We start from the raw sequence: 20,630 nt of genomic DNA, 5'->3' as shown, positions 1-20,630 counted from the left end.
ATTAGCCCAACATCAAACCCACGGTCTACCAACAATTCTTTAAGGTGCTCGTATCAAGCTCTAGGAGCTTGTTTGAGACCATAAAGTGCTTTATCAAGCTTGTAGACATGGTTAGGAAAGTTGAGATCCTCAAACCCCGGGGGTTGCTTAACATAAACCTCTTCATGCAAAGGACCATTAAGAAATGCACTTTTAACATCCATTTGTTGTAACTTAAAGTTATGATGCGATGCATAAGCAAGAAGGATACGGATGGACTCAAGGCGAGCCACGGGAGCATAGGTCTCTCCAAAGTCAATTCCTTCAACTTGAGAGAAACCTTGAGCCACCAATCTTGCCTTGTTCCTCACAATGTTTCCAAACTCATCTTGCTTGTTCTTGAATATCCATTTAGTGCCTATAACATTGCGGCACTCCTTTGGCTTCTCTACTAAGGTCCACACTTTGTTGCGCTTGAAGTTGTTGAGTTCCTCGTGCATGGCTTCCACCCAATCCGAATCTTCAAGGGCTTCAAATACTTTCTTGGGTTCCACTAACGGAGATATAAGCATGATGATTGCTAAAGTTAGCCAATTGCCTTCTTGTGGAGACCTTTGCTCGAACATCACCAAGGACCTTGTCATGAGTGTGTCCACGAATTTCAAGGGTCCTATCTCTTCTTGCTAGACGACGGGCCTCGATCTCCTCCTTGGTTCTTTTAGGCCTTGGAGGTGTCACTTGATCAACTTGATCATTTGGGTCCCCGTCTTGACCTTCAATTTGAGCTTCCTCAATTACTTGAGCATGCTCAACCTCATGTGCTTGATCTTGGACAACATTTGGTGAAGCGCAAATATCAAATGGATACTCATCAGAGCCATCATGAATTCTTGGTTGATCTTGTCCTTGATCTTGTACATGAGAGGGAGGGTTTTCTTCTTGTTCTTGGGTTGATGCATCATGAGCTTCAAGGGATGGGGTTTGTTGATGTTGAGAGGATGAGGGCTCCACCGTGGTAGAGCATAGTTCTTCCCGAGACGCCACACCGTGTCCCTCAATGGGGCGGAAAAATCCCACACCCATTCTTACTATGGCATCTTGAGGTATTTCATCACCTGCACATACATCAACTTGCCCCACTTGGGAGCCATCATTTTCTTCGAACTTCACACTACAAGATTCAATGATAATCCCGGAGGATACATCAAAGATTCTATAAGTGTGAGATTCGGCACCGTAACCAACAAATATACCCTCCAAAGCTTTAGGAGCGAATTTAGACAAACGAACTCCTTTGATTTTGTAGAAACACTTACAACCGAACACCTTGAAGTATGAGATATTAGGCTTGTTGCCGGTGAGTATTTCATATGGAGTCTTGTTCAAGCCCTTGCGGAGATAGAGCCGGTTAGAAGAGTGGCAAGCGGTGGAGATGGCTTCTGCCCAAAAGTTATAGCGGGATTTATACTCCGCCATCATAGATCTTGCCATATCCATAAGAGTCCGGTTCTTCCTCTCCGCAACACCATTTTGTTGAGGGGTGTAAGCAGCGGAATATTGATGACGAATCCCCTCATCACTAAGAAAATCATTGAGTGTGTAGTTCTTGAACTCGGAGCCGTTGTCACTTCTTATTGCCATAATGAGGAGGTTGTGTTGGCGTTGCACCTCGGTAGCAAAGTCAATGAATATTTGTTGAGTCTCATCTTTCGTCTTGAGAAAGTAGACCCAAGTGTATCTTGAGTAATCATCAACAATCACCAAGCAATGTTTCTTCGCACCAAGACTTGCATGAGTAACGGGACCAAAGAGATCCACATGAAGGAGCTCCAAGATCCTCTTGGAAGAGATGATAGTCTTGCTTGGATGCGGAGAGTCATGCATTTTGCCTTCAACACAAGCCCTACAAACACGATCTTTGGCAAAAGAAACATTTTCCATTAGTCCCACAATATGGTTCCCCTTGTGAAGATTTTGCAAAGTTCTCATGTTGACATGGGCTAGGCGGCGATGCCACAACCAACCCACATCCGCCTTTCCGAATAGGCACATCGCACTTGAAGTGGTGGTCCCCGAAAAGTCCACCACATACAAGTTATGTTCGCGATACCCAACGAAAGCGACTTTTAGAGTCTTGCTCCACAAGAGGACCACAATATCATTATCAATAAAGACGGCGAAACCCATCTTGCCAAGGGCGGAAACGGAAAGCAAATTGTAACCAAGGGTTTTGACAAGCATGACATCCACAAGAGTAATGTTGTGTGCAACCACAACCTTGCCAAAACCCAATACCTCGGATGTAGAATTATCGCCAAAGGAGACGGTGATATCATTTATATTGGGCCTCAACTCCTTGACGAGGTTCTTGCCGCCGGTCATATGACTTGTACATCTACTATCAAGTACCCATTTTGAACCTCCCGTGGCATAGTCCTATATGAGATCAATGCTTGGATTTAGGTACCCATTTCACAATGGGTCCTCTTTTGTTAGCAACAAGGGTCTTTGGGACCCAAATAGACCAAGCAACATAACCATCATATGGGCCAACATATTTAGCATAAACATCACCATAATAATCTTTGAATAAAACATAGTGAGGGTTAGCATTTCCCGCATCATCATCATTAATGGTTTTGCCCTTAGGGGCTTCACCATTAGTGATATCTTTCTTCTTCTCTTGTGCGGGCTTGGCCTTTTGCTTGTTTGCCTTCTTTGCCTTGGCACCATAACCAAGGCCCTCCTTCCCATTGTTTGATCTTTGCTTACTCAAAAGATCATTCAAAGAAAGTTTACTTTGGGGAGAGGAGGTCTTAGCAAGTTCATCCTTCAACCTAGCATTTTCCTCAATAATATTTGCATGATCATATTAAGGGGTAGAGGAACTAGGCACATCATATGAAGCAAGCCTAATTTGAAGTTGCTCATTTGACTTGGATAGGAGAGCGTATTCACTCTTCAAAGCTTTGTGAGCTTTGTCTAGTTCATCTAGATCCTTCACAAGTTTCTCATGATCAACACCAAATTTGGCCATTTCCTTTTTAAGCAATTTAGTCTTAGCCCTAGCATGATCTCTAGCTTTAGTGAGCTTGTTAATTTCATCTTGAGGCTCTTCAAGATTTTCTAGCCTCTCCTCAAGAGAAGCTATAGTTTCTTGACTTTCCTCAAGAGCATTTTTAAGAGCATGGATTTCAAGAGAGTCTTCTCTCTCTATTTGACCCTTTTTCTCAAGAGTAGCATTTTGTTGAGCTAAACGAGCCATGAGATTAGAAACATGCTTTTTGTTGATACCTTGTAGGTTAAGAAGGAATTCATCGAACTCTAGCATTTCTTGTTTCACTTTTAGACTAGCATCATCAACCCCTAGATCACTTGATATGTTAGGCATAGAGGGGCTAGGAGATGATACCTCGGAGGATTTAGCCATGAGACAACTTTCTTCCTCCACATGAATGATCTCATTGGGGGATTCACTTGGTGATGAAGAGTTCGTGGAGAGGGAGGCAAGAGCGGCCAATCCATTAGAGGTTGCATCTTCTTCATCATCAACATCATCATCTCCGGAGGTATATTCTTCTTGAGTTGATAGCACAATAGATGTGTCCAAGGAGGATTTTGCCATGAAGCAATGAGCATTCTTGACATGAGGATTCTCATTGGGGGATTCAAAGAGAGATGAAGAGGGAATGTTGGTAGTGACAATGGCGGCCACTTCCTTTGAGCTTTCTCCTTCATCACCACTAGAGCTTTGAACTTCATCGGAAGAATACTCTTCCCTAGTCACTAGCACAACTCTTGGAGTCCTCTTGCCCTTCTTGGTCTTGTTGTTGTAGAATTTCTTGTTGGGGGCCTTTGAATATTTGTCCTTTGTGTCTTTGCTCTTGTCCTTGGGAATGAGCCTTCCATTATGAAGCTCTCTATTCTCATAGGGGCATTCGGCAATGAAGTGGCGCTTGTCATCACAATTGTAGCATGATCTTGTCTTTGGACCAAAGCTAGTGAACCCACTCTTGTGGTTTCTCTTGATGTTGTCTTCCTTGGCCTTGGAGGGATCAACCCAAAATGACTTTGCATGGAAGGCCATGTGATCATGATAGTGGCATTCCAAATCTTCCGGATAGGACATACTCCAAGATGCCCTATATTGTTCTTGAGGGTGCACTTCTTCTACGGAGTTGACCGTCAAGGCAAGATTGTTCCCTTTTGCCATACCAATGGCACGATTGCGAGAGTCATGAGAGTTTTTCTCGAGCACCTTGAGGGCTTGCATCTCGTGCATGGCATCTTGAGATGAGAGAGAGGAATAGCATTCTCTCCCAACAAGGGTCTTGACATCAATGGGTACAAAAGGCATCATGCATTCAATGTACTTCTCCTTGATCCAAGAGTCATTGATGTGGGTGGCACCACTAAGCCGGAAGGCATCGGCAACGATGAGGAGTCTTCCATACATGACTTGATGATCTTCATCCGGTAGCCTCATGAATCCTTCGGCTTGATTCCGAAGAGCATTATACTTGTTCCTTCTCGTGCTCTCACTTCCAATGCAACTAGCGGCCAAACCATCCCAAGCTTCCTTGGCGGTGGTGTAGTTCCGAACACGAGGAAGCTCTTGTGTCCCCACACTAGTTTGAATCATGTGCAAGGCGGTGTTGTTGAGTTGACTATCAACCGCTTCTCTTCTAGTCAACTTGTCGGGGTTGTAGGGCTTGAAGCCTTCCAAGATGATTCTCCAAAGTTCATTGGAGGCACTGCAAACATGAGAGCGAAACTCAAATTGCCAAGTATCGAAATTCTCAACGGAAAACTTAGGTGGGTCGCCTCGAATGTTCAAATGGGGATGTGGAACCGGTATATCGGGAGATTGAAAAGGTGGAGCTACTCGATTGTAGCTCTCACCTCCACTAGTTCCACTAGGAGATGCAATGGGAGATTTGATAGTGTTTAAGTTATCATCTTCCACGGGTTTGGTAGAGGAGGGTAGTGCCGAAGCACCTCCCTCTTCTAACACACCCATGTCCTCTATGGCGGGAGCCCTAGGAGGGACCGGAGTCAAAAGCTCGGAAATCAATTTTCTCATGCTTTCCATTTGAGCGTCCATGGAGGATCTCAACGAATTGATTTCCTCCATGATGACCAACTTATCGGACTCTTCCAAAGGCGTCTCGTCCGGCATACTCTTAGGCGGTTAAGCCCAAAATAAGAGCCGAGGCTCTGATACCAATTGAAAGGATCGTATGCCGCACCTAGAGGGGGGGGGGAATAGGTGCTAACCAATTTTTAGTTCTTTTTCAATTTAGGTTTGACACAAAGATAAATTCTCTAGATATGCAACTAAGTGAATTTACCTATATGACAAGGTTATCAACTAAGCACGATATAGCTACGCAATATATAGGAGATAGAGTGGGATAGAGGTAACCGAGAGTGTAGCACGCGTTGACACAGAGATGATTCCCGTAGTTCCCTTCCTTTGCAAGAAGGTACGTCTACGTTTGGAGGAGTATGGTTGCTACGCAAGCCAAACCAACAGCCACGAAGGCTTCACTCGGATCTCCCGTGAGCAACGCCACGAAGGCCTAGCCCACTTCCACTAAGGGATTTCCTCGAGGCGGAAACCGGGCCTTTACAAGGTTCTTGGGGCACACATCCACAACTGAATTGGAGGCTCCCAAATCTGTAACAATACAACAATCAACAACAACACATCAACAACAAATCAACTAGGAGACCAAATAGGAACACTAGCATGAGATCCCTCAGACAAGTGAGGGGGAAATGAAGAACGCTTCGGTGAGGATGTAGATCGGTGTCTTCTCCTTCGAATCTCCAAAGATCAAGAGCTTTGGTTGGGAGAGGAAGGAGATCTTGCAAATCTTGAGTTTCTTGAGGTGGCTCTAATGGAGGTGGCTTGGCAGATTTCTTGTGTAATGATTGAGCAAGCAACCAAGGTAGAAGAAGGGGGGTATTTATACCTCCCCTCAAAATTGAGCCGTTGCAGCTTCCGGGGGGCCGGATATTCCGGCCTAAGTAAGGGCCGGATAATCCGCCCCCCCCCCGGATAATCCGGCCTTCGGGACAAAACAGTGACTTTATCCGGCCAAATGTCCGGCCCCTAGCCAGAGAAGCAAATCTTCAGGTCCTTAGCCAAAATCGAGGGGGCCGGATATTTCCAAAATATCCGGCCCGGATATTCCGGCCCTGGTACAATACCGGGACAATATCCGGGCAAAAATCCGGCCGTGGTACTGCGCTGCTTTTCCTCATGAGACTTAGCCAAAAACAGGGGGCCGGATATTTCAACAATATCCGGCCCGGATTATCCGGCCTGACCAACTTTTTCTGATTACTTTTGACAGACGATCAAATCCAACACACATGAATAAATATCTATGTAATCCCTGTACCACTTAAACAAACATTAGTGTATCACATATATTGACATCAAACACTCAAAACATAATATGAGAGATGTTCTTTCAGAGATGAAGATCGCCGTGGCGTTGCGAGGATACAAGCAAGGAATGGTGAAGGCGGAGGAGGTCGAGGCCAAGGTTAGGCTGGTGATGGAGACGGGGGAAGGGACGAAGCTCAGGGAGACGCTGGCGGTGGCGAGGAAGATGGCGGTGGACGCGATCGGTGCAGACGGGTCTTCTGAAGTGGCATTTGCCGAGTTCATGATGGATTTGGAGAATTCAGTTGATCAAGCTGTATAATACATTGACTCTGGAAGCATGGTTGTAACTACTTGCAGAAGCCAGACAGCACATATTCCATCATAAGAGAGAAGTTGGATTTGCATTACTGTATCAATTCTAGAACCATCAAGTAGGCATGTGGTAATTACATAAGTTAATTCAGACTGTCAATTCTGAATCTATGCATTTTTAATGATGTCTAACATATTGTGATACAAAATTGAGGAAAACTGAGATTGCACTTTTCACGGTTTCAGTTTAGAACTTGCAAGCACAACCTTCAAGAGTAAGGCAAATCAGTAGTAGCAACTTCTCATCAGGATTAGAGAGAAGTTGGATGTGCATCAGTGTATTTCAGTTGCACCTAGGAGCGCAAAATCGTCCCTCCAGCAGGTGCTGCAAACGGTCCGGCGCTGTAATTTTTTTTAGGCGCGGGCCGGTTTGCCATATCGCAAGCGCTAAACTTTGGGCTCTGGCTGCAGCGCACGGCATCGCTCGACGCATGCGTGAAGAAACCCGCGCTGAAACTTCCCCCCGCGCCTCGCCGCCCCACCGCCCAATCCCTCGCCACCGCGCGGCCACCGTCGCAATTCCAACGATGGACGCGCCCTCCGGCACCCCAACGACCCCTCCCTATTCCATTCCACCCGCCGCCGCCTCCGTCGCGCCGCCGCCCCATGCGCCAAGCCCTAGAGGTGGCGCCGACGCCGGCAACACAACCGCCGCTGCCCGAGCTCTCTTCGTCCCGCCGCGCGCGACGCTGCACACAAGCGCCGCCGCCGCGCAGGCCCTCGGCAATTCGTGGGCGCCGCCGAGGAGGAAGATGTCGGCGTCCAAACACCCATCCGCAGCCGCGGGCGCGGGTAACCCGCCGCCGAAAAAAGGGAAGGCTACCGTGACCCGCCGCGCGTAGCCTCCGCCGCCGCCTCCACTGATGGATCCTACTATTCCTCCTTCAACCCAAGATGTCGATGAAGAAGAAGCAAAAGAAGGCGATGACTTGGAAAATGTGAGATGCATTTGTGATATGCAAATTGTGTGTTGTATTTGAACCATATGTTGTGTGTCGCTGTTGAACTACGTCATGTTGTGTGTCGTTCTTGAACTATGTGTTGTGTGTGTTGCACTTTGTGTCCATTTGAACTATGGAAGATCATTTGTTTCATGATTTATGTGAGTACTTGATCTTGTTGAATGCATAGTATTGTTGAATGCATAGTAGTGTAGAAAGTTATTTTATGCCGGCGCGTCCGGCGGAGGAACCTTTTTACCGCCCGAGCACGCGCTCCATAATAGAGCGTCCGGCGGGAGAAATTTCAGCGCAGCGCGGGATATCTAGCGCGCCTGTTGGAGATGCTCTATTGTCTAACATAGTGTGATACAATATAACTGAGGAAAACTGAGCTTGTACTTTCACAGCTTCAGTTTGGAATTTGCAAGCACAGCTATGCTATGGCTATCATTTCGAGAGTACAATTGTTAAAGCAGCTGGTTTGCGTAGCATATCTCCCAGAAATCATACAAATCTTATCGAAGGGCCTGAGGCCGAACTTCATTAAGATAGCAAGAATAACCTCAAAAAAAAAAATTAAGATAGCAAGAAGGGGTACATAACAGGAGGTACAAATTCGGCTGAGGTAGCCGAAAAGGTCAAAAACAAAAGTGAAAGAAGGCTACTGGTACTCTTAAAACCCCAAAGAAGGGTTCACTACAGCCTCAGCCACCCCTTTAGAGGGTTACAATGCAGCCAGTCTCCAAGCTCGAATATCTTCGACGATCATCTCGAAGACTCTGTCAGGCTCGCTCGAGGTTTCCTGGAAAATGCGAGCGTTGCACTCCTTCCAAATTCGCCAGTGCACTAGAATCTTATCAACATCATAATAGATAGGTATGATTTTGCATTATTGTATCCACGGCAGGAGGGCTCCAAGCCTCAAAGCAATTGGACCAATAAAGTTGAAATAATAGCTGCAGTAGATCATCAAGGGGTCATGTGCTAAATACAGGAGTACATTGTAAACTGTTACACAGTAAGTGGGGAATGTTAGGAGTTTTCACAACCATCTATGCGGAATCATTTCAAGAATGTTATTTTCTGAAGCGGCTAATCTGCATAGCCTAACTACTATCTCCACCTCGTGTTAGCCTGTAACGTCAGAAGAGATAATTCATACTCCATAGTTCAGAGAGGAAATTGATGCAAACTTTCTAAGAGCCATCTCGTTGCAATCTTCTGTGCTCGATCAATTTGAGAACTTCAAATTCTTAAAGAACTTGCCGAAGGTCATCTTCAAGAACCTGATGTCTGCCAGCGCTTCTATGGCATTGCACACGATCAGTGAGGGCGGCTCGTCTGAAGTGGCATTTGCCAGTCCCTGAGGGACTTGGTGAATAGCAGTGTGCAGAATGGAGAAAACAGGTTCCCCCAAAAAAAGGAATGGGGAAAACAGTTAATCATGCTTTATAACAGACTAACCCTGAAATGATTGTAGTAATAACTCCTAGACGCCAGATTTTCTCATCAGCATGTTACCACATCAAGTGCACCAGGGTTGACAGATAAAAGAAATATATAAGTAAAAAACGAATAGTAATTGCAGCAGATCATCAAAGAGAAATGTACTAAATAAAACATTTCACTGAGACTTTTAATTATGAATCGATGCATTCTATTAGGAAAGTTTCAACAACATATTGTGATAGAGCATTTTCACAGCTTCAGTTTGGGACTCTGAAGCGCAGCCAGCTATGCTGTATCGTTTCAAGAGTATAATTACTGAAGCAGCTAATCTGCTGTAGCATATCAACATCACAATGAGAATTGATGCAAACCTTGAAAGCAACACATTCCAATACCATGGTTGTTGCTATCTTCTGTGACTGATCACTTTGAGAGCTTCAGATCCTTCAAGAACTCGGCGAACGCAGTCTGCGATGATCCGCTTTCTGCCATTGCTTCTGCAGCCTTCTCCTTCGCCAATGCAAGCCTCTCCCTGAGCTTCTCGCCTTCCTCCGAATCCAGCGCCAGCCTCACCTTCTTCTCCACCTCCTCAGCCGTCACAAGCTCCTCGTCGTACCCCTCCATCACCACTCCGGCCTTCATCTCGTCCACCACGAACACCTTGTTCAGCCTCTGCTCCGCGTACTGCGGCCAGCACAGCATGGGCACCCCGGCCGACACGGCCTCCAGGACGGAGTTCCACCCGCAGTGCGTCATGAACGCGCCGGTCGCGGTGTGGCGCAGCACCTCCACTTGCGGCGCCCACATTTTCAGCACCATGCCCCTGTCAAGCGTCCTCTCCAAGAACCCCTCGGGCAGGAGCGCGTCCAGGTCTGGCGGCGGACGCGGCATGAAGAACTTGGCCGGGTCATCAGGCGGAGTCCGCACGACCCACAGGAAGCGGTGGCCGGAGTTCTCGAGCCCACGCGCGATCTCCTCCAGCTCCGCTGCCGACACGGCGCCCACGCTGCCGAAGCAGATGAACACCACGCTCTGCTGCGGCTGCGCGTCGAGCCACGACAGGCACGCGTGCCGCTCGCCTCCGCCCGCCGCGCTTTTCACGATCATCGGCCCGATGCAGCGCACCGGCGGGGTCGGGAGGTCGGGGACGCACACGCCGTCCCGTAGAGCGCGCACGGCCCTCGCCTCCAGCCACTCGTAGGTGTTGACTAGCACGCCCCGCGCTTCAGGGATGCGCCGGTAGTGCCCGATCAGCGCGGCGCACATCTGGGTCGCGCGGTCCTGGACGGTGTGCGGCATGTCAGACGCCGGGATCGGCGGGACGCCGGGGAAGCGGAGGAGCACCTTGCCCATGTCCTTGAAGTTCCCCTCCGTGGTGGCGAAGTGGTGGGGCAGGTGGAGGAACGCCGCGAGGTCGCCGGCGGAGGAGGTGTAGTAGATGTACGCCGGGACGCCGGCCTCGGCGGCGGCGTCGAGGGAGTCGATGCAGAAGAGGTCGAGGACGAGCGCGGGGACGAAGGGGAGGGACCGGAGGAAGGCGAGGAGGAGCGGCACGGTTAAGCGAAGCACGTCGAGCATCTGCAGGAAGGGGCTCGGGTCCGGGCTGGGGTAGTCGGGCGGCGGGAGGTGGTGGAAGGCGATGGAAGGGTTGGCGGCGGCGATTCTAGCGCTGTCGGAGGCTGTGGCGGCGAATAAAGCGGGCGCGGAGGCCGGCGCGGTCGGTACGGCGATGACGACGGGGACGCCACGGTGGAGGAAGAGCTTGGCGAGCTCCACCATGGGAGTTAGGTGGCCTACGCCCAGAGCGGCGTACAGCACCACAGTAGGATCGGGTTTGGGATCCATTGATGCGCCGAAGAGGATGCGGTGGACGATTGCACAGTGCGATGTTGAGGAGCAAGCCGGCGACGAGCTGAGATATTTGTAGCGAGAATTTTTTGGATTTTATGTTACTGTCCACCTGATCTCTGTCCGTGTTTCAGTTTTGCTAGGGAAAGTGCCTTTGTACACTGGCTGACCCCCTTGATTTCTCTCAATAATCTTGGTGAATGATTAAGCCTATTTTGCCTCTTTGAAATAGACTTTCGCCCGCTTTATAAAATAAACGCAATTTCTATTTCTCTGTCGACCGTGTTTATGGCTTACAGCGAGGTCGCGCCGCTCGCCGCTCGATGGACATCGGACGACCCGCGCGTGTCGAGGGCTCGAGGCTGATGCGAGTACGCGAGCAAGGTCAGACGAGGACAGAGAGAGCAGACGTCAGCCATTTCTCCCCAAATCCGCCCATCTCCATCTTCGTCGCCAGAGATCCGGGACGCTCGCCGCCGCCATGCAGTCCATGGCGCTCACCTTTCCCTCCCTTCCCACCGCCACCCCAGCCCCTGCATCCGTCCGCCGCCTTGCCACACGCTGCGCCTCAGCCGCCGACGAGCCCAAGCTCAACAAGTACATCGTGTGTATCACGGATCCCATGTCACAAGAGGCATCACAGGGCGTGCTCTACAGCATCGGCCTCAACAACATCGACCTCCGCATCCGCAAGCCGCTGGTCGGGTCTCCTCCGTCCGGGTACGAGTGGAATATCTCGCTCCACCTCGCAGATGCCGTCCATGAAGGAGTTCGTGACGCCGGCATGGTTACCTTCCGGTTCAACAACCGGCCGGATCCTCGCGACGACGTCCACATTTCTAGCGTCACGGGTCACATCCACGCGACGCCGGTCACATCCACTCGTCGCCGGCCACATCCTCGGCGGTCGGCTGCTACATCCCTCTTGTAAGGTGTGTATGCTCTAACCCGAGTAACATCCTCGTCGGCTTTATGTGTTAGATCTGAACTGATACTAACAATTGTTCTTCATGGGATGTGTTTTGGCTGTGGAACATCTATGAAATACGAGGATGTTACGGGGTTGGAGCATACATACCTCATTAGTAAATTACTGACATCTAAACTAGTGACATCTAGATTATCTGTAACATCCGGCTGGTCTGTGTAACATCGGGTAAATTTCATCTAGATTAGGCTCGCTGTGTAACATCCGGCAAATTAGTGACATCTAGATTAGTGTAACCTCCAATATGCTCCTTTTAGGTCTTACGAGACTCTCCAATATGTGTACACATCGAGGCGTCCCATTCTCGCTTGGAATTAGATAGATGCAACAAGCAACATGATCTGAAAACTTCCATCCGGTGCTCGATCTGGTTCTCTAGAGTCTATGGCCTCCGGTGCTCATGCTTCGTCATTGATGGGTGCTGCTTCGTATCGGATAGTCGGTACAATTTCCATTAAAACCAGGCAAATACAACACAATATGTGTCTTTTTTTACATCTAAATCTGGAGCATCCGGTAGCTGGGCGCCGAGTGGAGACACATCTCTGGAAATGAAGGCATGCATGCACCTCAATCCTGACCTCCAACCAGTTGCACCCGGGCTCCTTCCTCACACCGGTGTAGTCCATATGTCGCCTCACCATACCGACATCGTGCCAATAACCGCGCTTCGCGTGGATGCCCAGGCCAACATCAGCACCACCATTTAAGTCTTTCTAGTCGCACGTTGCTTTCTACCACTTTGCACCCATCAATAACCCTCGTGCTTCGCGTGAGGGTTTGAGATTGGGATGTAACAGCATAGAGACATATGAGTTTTTTATGCTCAACAAAAAAGTGACAGAGCACCAGGAATGAATCAAATACGGTCCTTGATGTAACTTATCAAAAACAGTGTGTAGATGTTACTGCAGAATATGTACCTGTGATGGACGGATGTTGTTCCCATAACTAGATCTTGGATGTTTTATACTTTCTGTTTTGAAGGATGTAAACTAATTATGGAAAAGAGCGCGCGGTGGGGGATTTCATGCCGATGGCTCCTTCCCGTGCGTGTATCGATGGCTCCTTCACACATGCAACTAGCTATGGTCCCAACCACATCTATTTACGGAAAGATTCTCCATACGGTGAAGGAAAGTTTTTCTGACCTCACTGTAAGGTAAAAACAAGATCGACCTCGTTGTAGTCAGGCCCTAATCAATATGCTTAGTCGGCCAGCCGGAAAACAGTTGTTTTGTTTAAATCAAATAACATTGGCCACCATATTAGAAGCTATATGTGTGCTATAGATTTTGATTTTGGTCAGCGGTCAGTACTAATAGGCTACACTCCGGTATTGTCAAGAGACGTTTGAGTTGTTGTAATATGAATAACCAACTGAACAGAAGATTCTAGCTTAGAACATGCACCGGTTTCTGTTGCTGTACTAGATGGTACTTCATGCTATTTTTTCTAGGTGTAATCTTTTTAGATGGGAGTTATCTAGCTCGTAACTGTTAATTATTTAGGGCATTGGATGAGAGTTTTTCAGATGCAGCATGTAGTCTAGGTGTCATCTACTAGATGGTACTCATGCTAAAATTTCTAGATTTAATATTCTTTTAGATTGGAGTTTCTCTGGCAAGTAAATGTAACTGATGCAAATTTTACTTATGGACAACCATCTCAGCACCCCCAAGATAGAATTGAAATAGTGTGAGTTCCATCCAAAAAAAAAATCAGACGATGGAATCTTTCTGTACATGTAACCTATTCTTTTTAGATTTTTCTTCATTTGTTGCCCTTTTGCTGATGAACAATCAACTAAGCATCCCCACGCTAGAACAGTAGTAGTTCAGCAGGTTCAAATTTCTTCAATGCATGCAATTTTGATAGAAGGCAACAAATTTTTGCTAGGTGGGACGATGCAACTTTAATAGACAGAAATTAGTTCCTGGTTGTACATGTAATAATTCAGATTTTTTTAGGGAGGCTGGGATAGTCGCGTCTCGCCGCCGTGCTCAAGAAGCTATCACGATGGCTCTCCTGGACATCCGTCCTTTGCACCTTCGGCATCGGTGAGGATCCAGATCGGTGTGGTGCTCGTGTGGTGAGGGATCTCTAGCAGTTGCACGAGGTAACGCTGCGCTGCACTCCTGTTGTCGAATTTTGTTTATTCTCATGTTTTACATCAGGTTGTGCTGGACGTGGCTATATTGGCGTCTGGCTGACTAATTTTGTTTTATTCTTATGTAAGATTTTGGGACCAATTACCTCGTGCTGTTTGGGGTGGATGTATCGGGGATTCTGATCTCAAGGGTGACTAATTTTGTGCACGCATCAAATACTCCCTCCATACCAGGGCTTAGGGCGTGAATTTTTTTCTGATTTTTCCTCAAGGCTTAAGGCGTGAGACCCTGGCGATCCGTCTGTTCCCGTATTTGCCCCTCGTCCTCAAAAACAGCGAGGCAGTTATTTGCTTTGACTTCTGGGAGCAGAATTAACACGGCCGCCTCCTAATTCTCGTGTACTCTCTCTGCATCATCCTTCCGCCGATGGCAGAGTCGATCTCTCCTTCACTATCGACCATCCTCTTCCCTGTTCTACCTATATCCTTTCTTGCTGAGGTATCTATGGCGGCAATGGAAATATGCCGATTTTTTCTCTCCACAGATTGCTGCCTAAATAACTCGTGCTGAAATTTTAACGCCTTAAGCCCTGGTATGGAGGGAGTATAGGTTAGCACACCAAAGCTTCCACTTTAGACCCCCTGTCTAAATGTTGCGCATATATGTCATGTGTCCCCCTTGTTTTCATTACATGTAATATAGGATTCTACATGAACTCACCAGGATGTTAGTTAAATTTCCGCGGCCTAACCCACCCTGGGCGGTAGTTTATTTTATCACAACGTAATTAACCATGGATGTTAGTTAAACTACCGTGGCACAACTCACCCTGGGTGCTAGTTCGTTTTTATTGCAGCCTAACTAACCGAAGATGTTAGTTAAACTTCCGCGACGTAACTCGCCTGGGTGGCAGTTCCTTTTTATCGCGGCGTAACTAACTGGAGATGTTTGTTAAACTACCGTGATGTAAAATCACCGGGATGGTAGTTCTTTTTTATTGTCGATGTAACTCAGCTGGATGTTAGTTAAATTACCATGAGCGCTAACTTACCTAGGATGGTAGTTCATTTTCGACGTATATATCTTACAGGGAAATGAAAGGCATACACATGCATGCACCGTGCACCGGGATGTAACAAAAAGAAGGGCATACATCAGGTGCATAGTTTCTGGGTTCGTTACATTCCAGGACTGAAGAACTTGGTATATGATGTCCAGTTTTTAAATTTCAAGTTTGGTACAAGGATGCATACACATACATGCACCTGGGATGTAACACAAAGAGTGGAATATTTGATTTTTGCTAAATATCCATGTAATTGCAATGCTCCCTGTCCCACTCAAGCCCCCCACACAGACCGTGATGGAACTTCTGATGGTGGCGCATTGGGATGGCAACGAAGCACGGAGGAAGTTGTTGAGGCGGTGCGGATCGAAGCTCTGTAGATCAGGTTGGCCTGGAGCTAGTTGTCCAGCAACACCTCGCCACCGCATCCGGACGCCTTGGCCATGACGCCCTGGACGGTTGGGCGGCGCTAAGCCAATGTTGAAGAGCTCCAAGTCGCCCTCCGTTTCTGCAGCAGTAGAGAGCTTCTTATGGCAAAGTTTTTCTTTTTGGAGGATGACAATTAGAACACAAATCTGGATTTTTTTTATACCAGTAACTGTTCATTTATATAATTTTTGCTGAACTCACTCTGTATTTTATCGAGAGGATGTAATTTTTAAGCTGGGATCTGCAGTGTTTAAGTTACATGTATTTTATTGTCTAAAAGGATCTGCAGCTATTTAAGTTACATGTAACATGTAATTTTTAAGCTGGGATCTGCAATGTTTAAGTTACATGTATTTTATTGTCTAAAAGGATCTGCAGCTATTTAAGTTACATGTAATGTAACATGTAATTTTTAAGCTGGGATCTGCAGTGTTTAAGTTACATGTATTTTATTGTCTAAACGGATCTGTAGCTATTTAAGTTACATGTACTCCGTAATTTGATGTCCAAAATAACTTCTTTGGGATCCGATGTTGGGGCAATAGTGGTGGCTGCTTTTGGGGCCAACGTAATCATGCCGGCACGCACGACGCGCGAGCTGTACGCCTAATTTCTGGCACGGGCCGGTACTGTCTATTTACGGAAAGTGCTCTTACCAAAAGAGGAAAGAGCAACCTGGTCGGATTGACCTCGTTGTAAAGCTAGATCAAGGTCGACCTTGATGTAGCAAAGCCCTAAAATAAATACGTCACAAACGGGTCAAACTGATACAAACGGGTCTATATATACATATTTTTTATTACACGATTTGGCGGTCTTAATTGCTTTGCCAAAATAACTTGGCCTATGTGTAGGCCGTTTTTTGAACCTATGAAAATTCTAATTTAGACATGTCAAAAAAGTTGAAAATAAATCCATGAGTAGACAATGTTGTAATAACATGTGTGTAAATTTTCAGAATGAAATATTTTGTATTTTCACCTCAGGAAAAATAACAAGTCTTAATTTTGTACTAGATGAACAATACACTACAATCTAGATTTTCTGATTTTGTGAGATTCTGTCATTTTTACCGAGGTTGAAATACAATGTATTTCGATCTGAAAACTTACACATTGATACATTACAACATTATCTACGTTCATGTATTTTTGAACTTTTTTCAAAACTTTATAATCCAAAGTTTTGAAGTTTAAGAAAAGAAAAAGAAAACTGGGCTACACTTGACGTTTCCCGGAATGGAGAGAGTACTCACCAAAGTCTAATTTTATACTAAAATATAGGGAATTTCTACCACCTCCATTTTAGACTATTTTTTTCCCGCGGCACGATGCAACGGAAGCCACCTGATTTTTTTTACCCGCGGCGTGGATGCCAACTTCCAGTTTTTTGGGTGCCACATGGCCAACAGCCATAGCCCGCGCCAAGAATCGTCGAGCTCAATTAGAATCCAAAATATATGTTATAAGGCCGAATGTATATGGAGGCTTCTTGAGGTTCGCTTCAAAATTTGTATGTCGACTTTTCTCCACGATATAGACAAATAAATTGGATCAAATCGATACAATATGTAGAGCGTCCTTTGACTCCATGGTTCAAAAATATGTAGAATTAATAGAAAAACACGAAATGGGATATGATCATATGCGGGGAACTTGAAAACCAATGAACTTCATGAAAAAATGTGTGTTTGATTAAGAATAGAGAAACCACATGAAGTGTAGAAAGCATGACAAAACCAAATAAATGTAAATATAAGTGAAAGTGCATGGAGCCCCTATATGTAGTTTTGGTAATTAATGACAAATACTATGGACTAATGATTGCGTTGAGTTATGCTTGTATGATTTGTCCATAGCCATCCTTGAACCATATGTTGGCTTCAAGGTTGGAAGATGGAGAAAGAAGAAATGGTGCGCAAGTCCAAGATGAACCTTGTCAAAAAAAAAATCATGAGCTTAAAGCTTTTCATCCATACAGTGATCATGGATACAAGAAGATATACCGAAGAAGAAGCTCTCCCATAAAGGATTATGGGGGAGCAATCCGTAAGATTTCATCAAGCATCACAATCAAGAAAGACGTTCCATCTTGAACCAATCAAGTTCTTCATCATCTAGCTCAGAGGAAATATGTGACGTTAAGGTTTTTTCTTAATAGGGTCTCTCTCTTACCAGTCTCGTGGTGTAATTGGGAGACCGATTAATAGGATAATTGACCATACTATCAAGAGGTCTTTCGAATGAGTAACTTGATTGTATCGTCGTTCGGAGAGAGCTCAAACACTTCCATGATTGCATCATCTTTATTGGTTGTTATTGGTTCTTATCCATGTGATGTTTTAGAGGTTGTGTTTCTCCTCATGATAAGCTCTAGTTCATTGAAAATGGATTTCGCTGGAAATACTTGTTGCTTTTTCGATATTGGAGTTTTCGCCTATTCTTTGTGTTAAGATGTGTCACCTCAAAATTCATGGAAAAATCTACCCCGCTTGTTTTTAAGATTTTCAACTAAATCAGAATTTTCTATCTCAAGATATTGCATTTTTTGTTTGTGTTATTTCTGTAGTTTTTGTCTGGTTGGTAGTACCGGTTTGGCCATTGGTAGTACTGTTATCTCCATGGAAGTGGTACTACATCTGCCCATCGATCTGGTAACCAATCGTAGGAACCGCTTTTGCGGTACTATCACTGCTCCTCCATAGTACCGCTTTGGTTCCTCCCTGGATGTATTGCCGATTGTGCATCCTACCTAGTAACAAACCGCTAATCGGCCCAAAAATACCACTGAGACACCCTATTATGGGGCTCGCGGTAGTACTAGCCACATTACCATTCAGGTACCGCTGAGTTTGTCACGTGGTCACGGTAGTACCGGGCTCGGTACCGCTCAAGTGCTGCCCGGGACACCGAGCTCGCATAACAGCCGTGGTCCCTCGACATGTACCTGTACCAGTAGTAGAATTCAGCGAGCCACACGTGTGACTAAGTGCCGGTCATGCACGAATCTGCACATAATGCCCAGATTTCATGTGGACCTATAAAAGACCCCACTTCTTCCACATGGTTTGTAGCTCTTCCTCATTCTCTCTCTCCTCCATTGTTGTCCTTGAAGAGCTTGCCCTATCTCTTGATTCCTCCTACATTTTTTGAATAAATTTGAGGGAAAAGTGAGGGGAGATCTATATCTACTTTTCAACCAATTAAAATCTTCTCTTAGTGAGGGGAACTTACTAAATCTTGATCTTGGAGTATTTTGTGGATCTCTTCCTTTGTTCTTCCTCCTTTATTTCCCATAAGATTTTGTAGCTTTGGTTGAATTTGGGAGTGAAGGACTTGAGCACTTGTGTTCTTGCTATTGTATAAGGTGCATCAGTTTGAGTTCTCTACGGATATTTGGTGAAGTGAGAGCTCGTGGGCTATTACGCTCGGGTACTTCTACCCGAAGTTTGTACCTCTTTGGTTCTTGGAACCCTAGACAACTTGTTGGCCTTTTTTGGTGTACCAAACTTGGTGGTAATTTTTTGGGAGCATGCAATTGTTGTGTGGTTTGCCTCAAGCTTGTGACCTTCGTGGAGACTACTTGGGATCGAGCTTCCAATTAAATTGTGGAGCTTGCCCCAAGCTTGTGCGGGTTCAGTGACCACTCTCAAGGGTCCCATAGTGATCGAGGTTTCCGTTTTGTGGGAAGGCTTGAGAATAATATGGCGCGCCACTCTGGCATTTGGAGTACCTTGTGCATCCACACCGCTCCAAGTGAGACTAGCACCCGCAAGGGTGTAGACTTAGCGACACATCATCGTTTCGCGAGAACTTCGGTTATTCCTTAATCCCGAGCTTATTTACGTGTGCATTTACTTTGTGATAGCATCTGTGCTTGAAGTTCTATATCTTGCTATAATCTTGTTGGTTGTCTTTCTTAGCATAAGTTGTTGGTGCACATAAGTGAACCCTAGTTTATCGATTTTGTACTTGACGAGTTAAACGTTATTTTATTCCACATGTGCTCAAGCCCCTCACGTAACAAGTTTCAGTTACGAATCGGTGCTAAAGGGGCACCGGTGCCTTTTTTATATCCAAATTTTTTCGAATTATTTTCCACTCCCTATTTTTTTAAAATTTCTAATATTTTAGTTAGTTGACAAGCTCTAACTACACTTATCTCTAGTCAAATTACTTACTCGTGATCAAACTTCCCGCTCGGTCATCCATCCTCCCACTACTCCAGCACTAGCACGCTTAACTTTCGAGTTCCTTCCCGTCCCACTTCCAAGTACTTCGTGCTCATGTATGTGATACTAGTATCATATCAATCCTATTAACATGTTGGTCAATGTCATATTTCTTTATTGTTTAAATTTTAAATAATTCTTTTAATAAACAAAAGTAATGATGTAATAATAATCTTGAATAAATAAATAAACATTAACTTTTCATTTGTATTTTTATTTTTAAATATATTTTTTGCCAAACCTGAAATTTTGAAAATCTAATTTTTTTCTAAAAGTAATACTAATCTTTATGCGGAATGCAATTATTAGTTTTAATTTTTTAAAAAATAAAAATATATAAAATCCTAAATTTCTAGCAAAAACTAAAATCTTCCTGCTTTCATATATTTATTTGGAATTTTGAGAATCCTAAAAATTGGCTAACCGGGTAAACCCGGGTGAATTCGGATGTAACTTTTTCTCACGATCATTTTGATATATTATACGTTTTTCCGACGTCGTATGCAAAAGTTAATGCCATTTTACCTTTTTCTAAACTTTTTATGCAAAAAAAGTCAAAATTCAAATTTGTTAATTTTCTCTAATAGTTGGTACAAGAATCTCAAAAAAATTATTTTTTGAATTTTCTACCATTTTCTTTTGTATTTTACATAGCTTAAAAAGATGATCCACAGGGGGTGTGGAGGTGAGTGGGGAGCAGAACCCTTTAGCACCGGTTCGTGACACGAACCGGTGCTATTACTATGGTCTCTCAAACCGGTGCTAATGCACCCTTTAGTCTGGGTTTGTAGCCTTACCGGTGCTAAAACTTCAGGC

At 45.5% G+C, this 20,630-nt stretch overlaps 2 protein-coding genes across 2 annotated transcripts in view; one reads left to right on the top strand and one right to left on the bottom strand.

Moving 5' to 3' along the window:
• Positions 1–6,698, top strand: part of LOC124648032 (UDP-glycosyltransferase 88F3-like) — a 35,104-nt gene extending 28,406 nt beyond the window's left edge. The window contains exon 3 of the mRNA XM_047187864.1: positions 6,468–6,698. Coding sequence (XP_047043820.1) covers positions 6,468–6,698 — 231 coding nt within the window. The remainder of the gene's footprint in view (positions 1–6,467) is intronic.
• A 2,866-nt stretch (positions 6,699–9,564) lies between these two features.
• LOC124706850 (anthocyanidin 5,3-O-glucosyltransferase-like) lies at positions 9,565–10,986 on the bottom strand. The gene has a single exon (XM_047238516.1). The coding sequence runs from the start codon at positions 10,984–10,986 to the stop codon at positions 9,565–9,567; it is 1,422 nt and encodes a 473-aa protein (XP_047094472.1).
• Between the last annotated feature and the right edge of the window lie 9,644 nt (positions 10,987–20,630).

This window comes from Lolium rigidum, chromosome 4, assembly GCF_022539505.1.
Source record: "Lolium rigidum isolate FL_2022 chromosome 4, APGP_CSIRO_Lrig_0.1, whole genome shotgun sequence".
In the NCBI taxonomy this organism is placed as follows: domain Eukaryota; kingdom Viridiplantae; phylum Streptophyta; class Magnoliopsida; order Poales; family Poaceae; genus Lolium; species Lolium rigidum.
This window is presented reverse-complemented; position numbering and strand designations above follow the sequence as displayed.

Coding starts and splice junctions, on each gene's coding strand:
- LOC124706850 (XM_047238516.1), bottom strand. CDS start 10,986: ATGGATCCCAAACCCGATCCTACTGTGGTGCTGTACGCCGCTCTGGGC.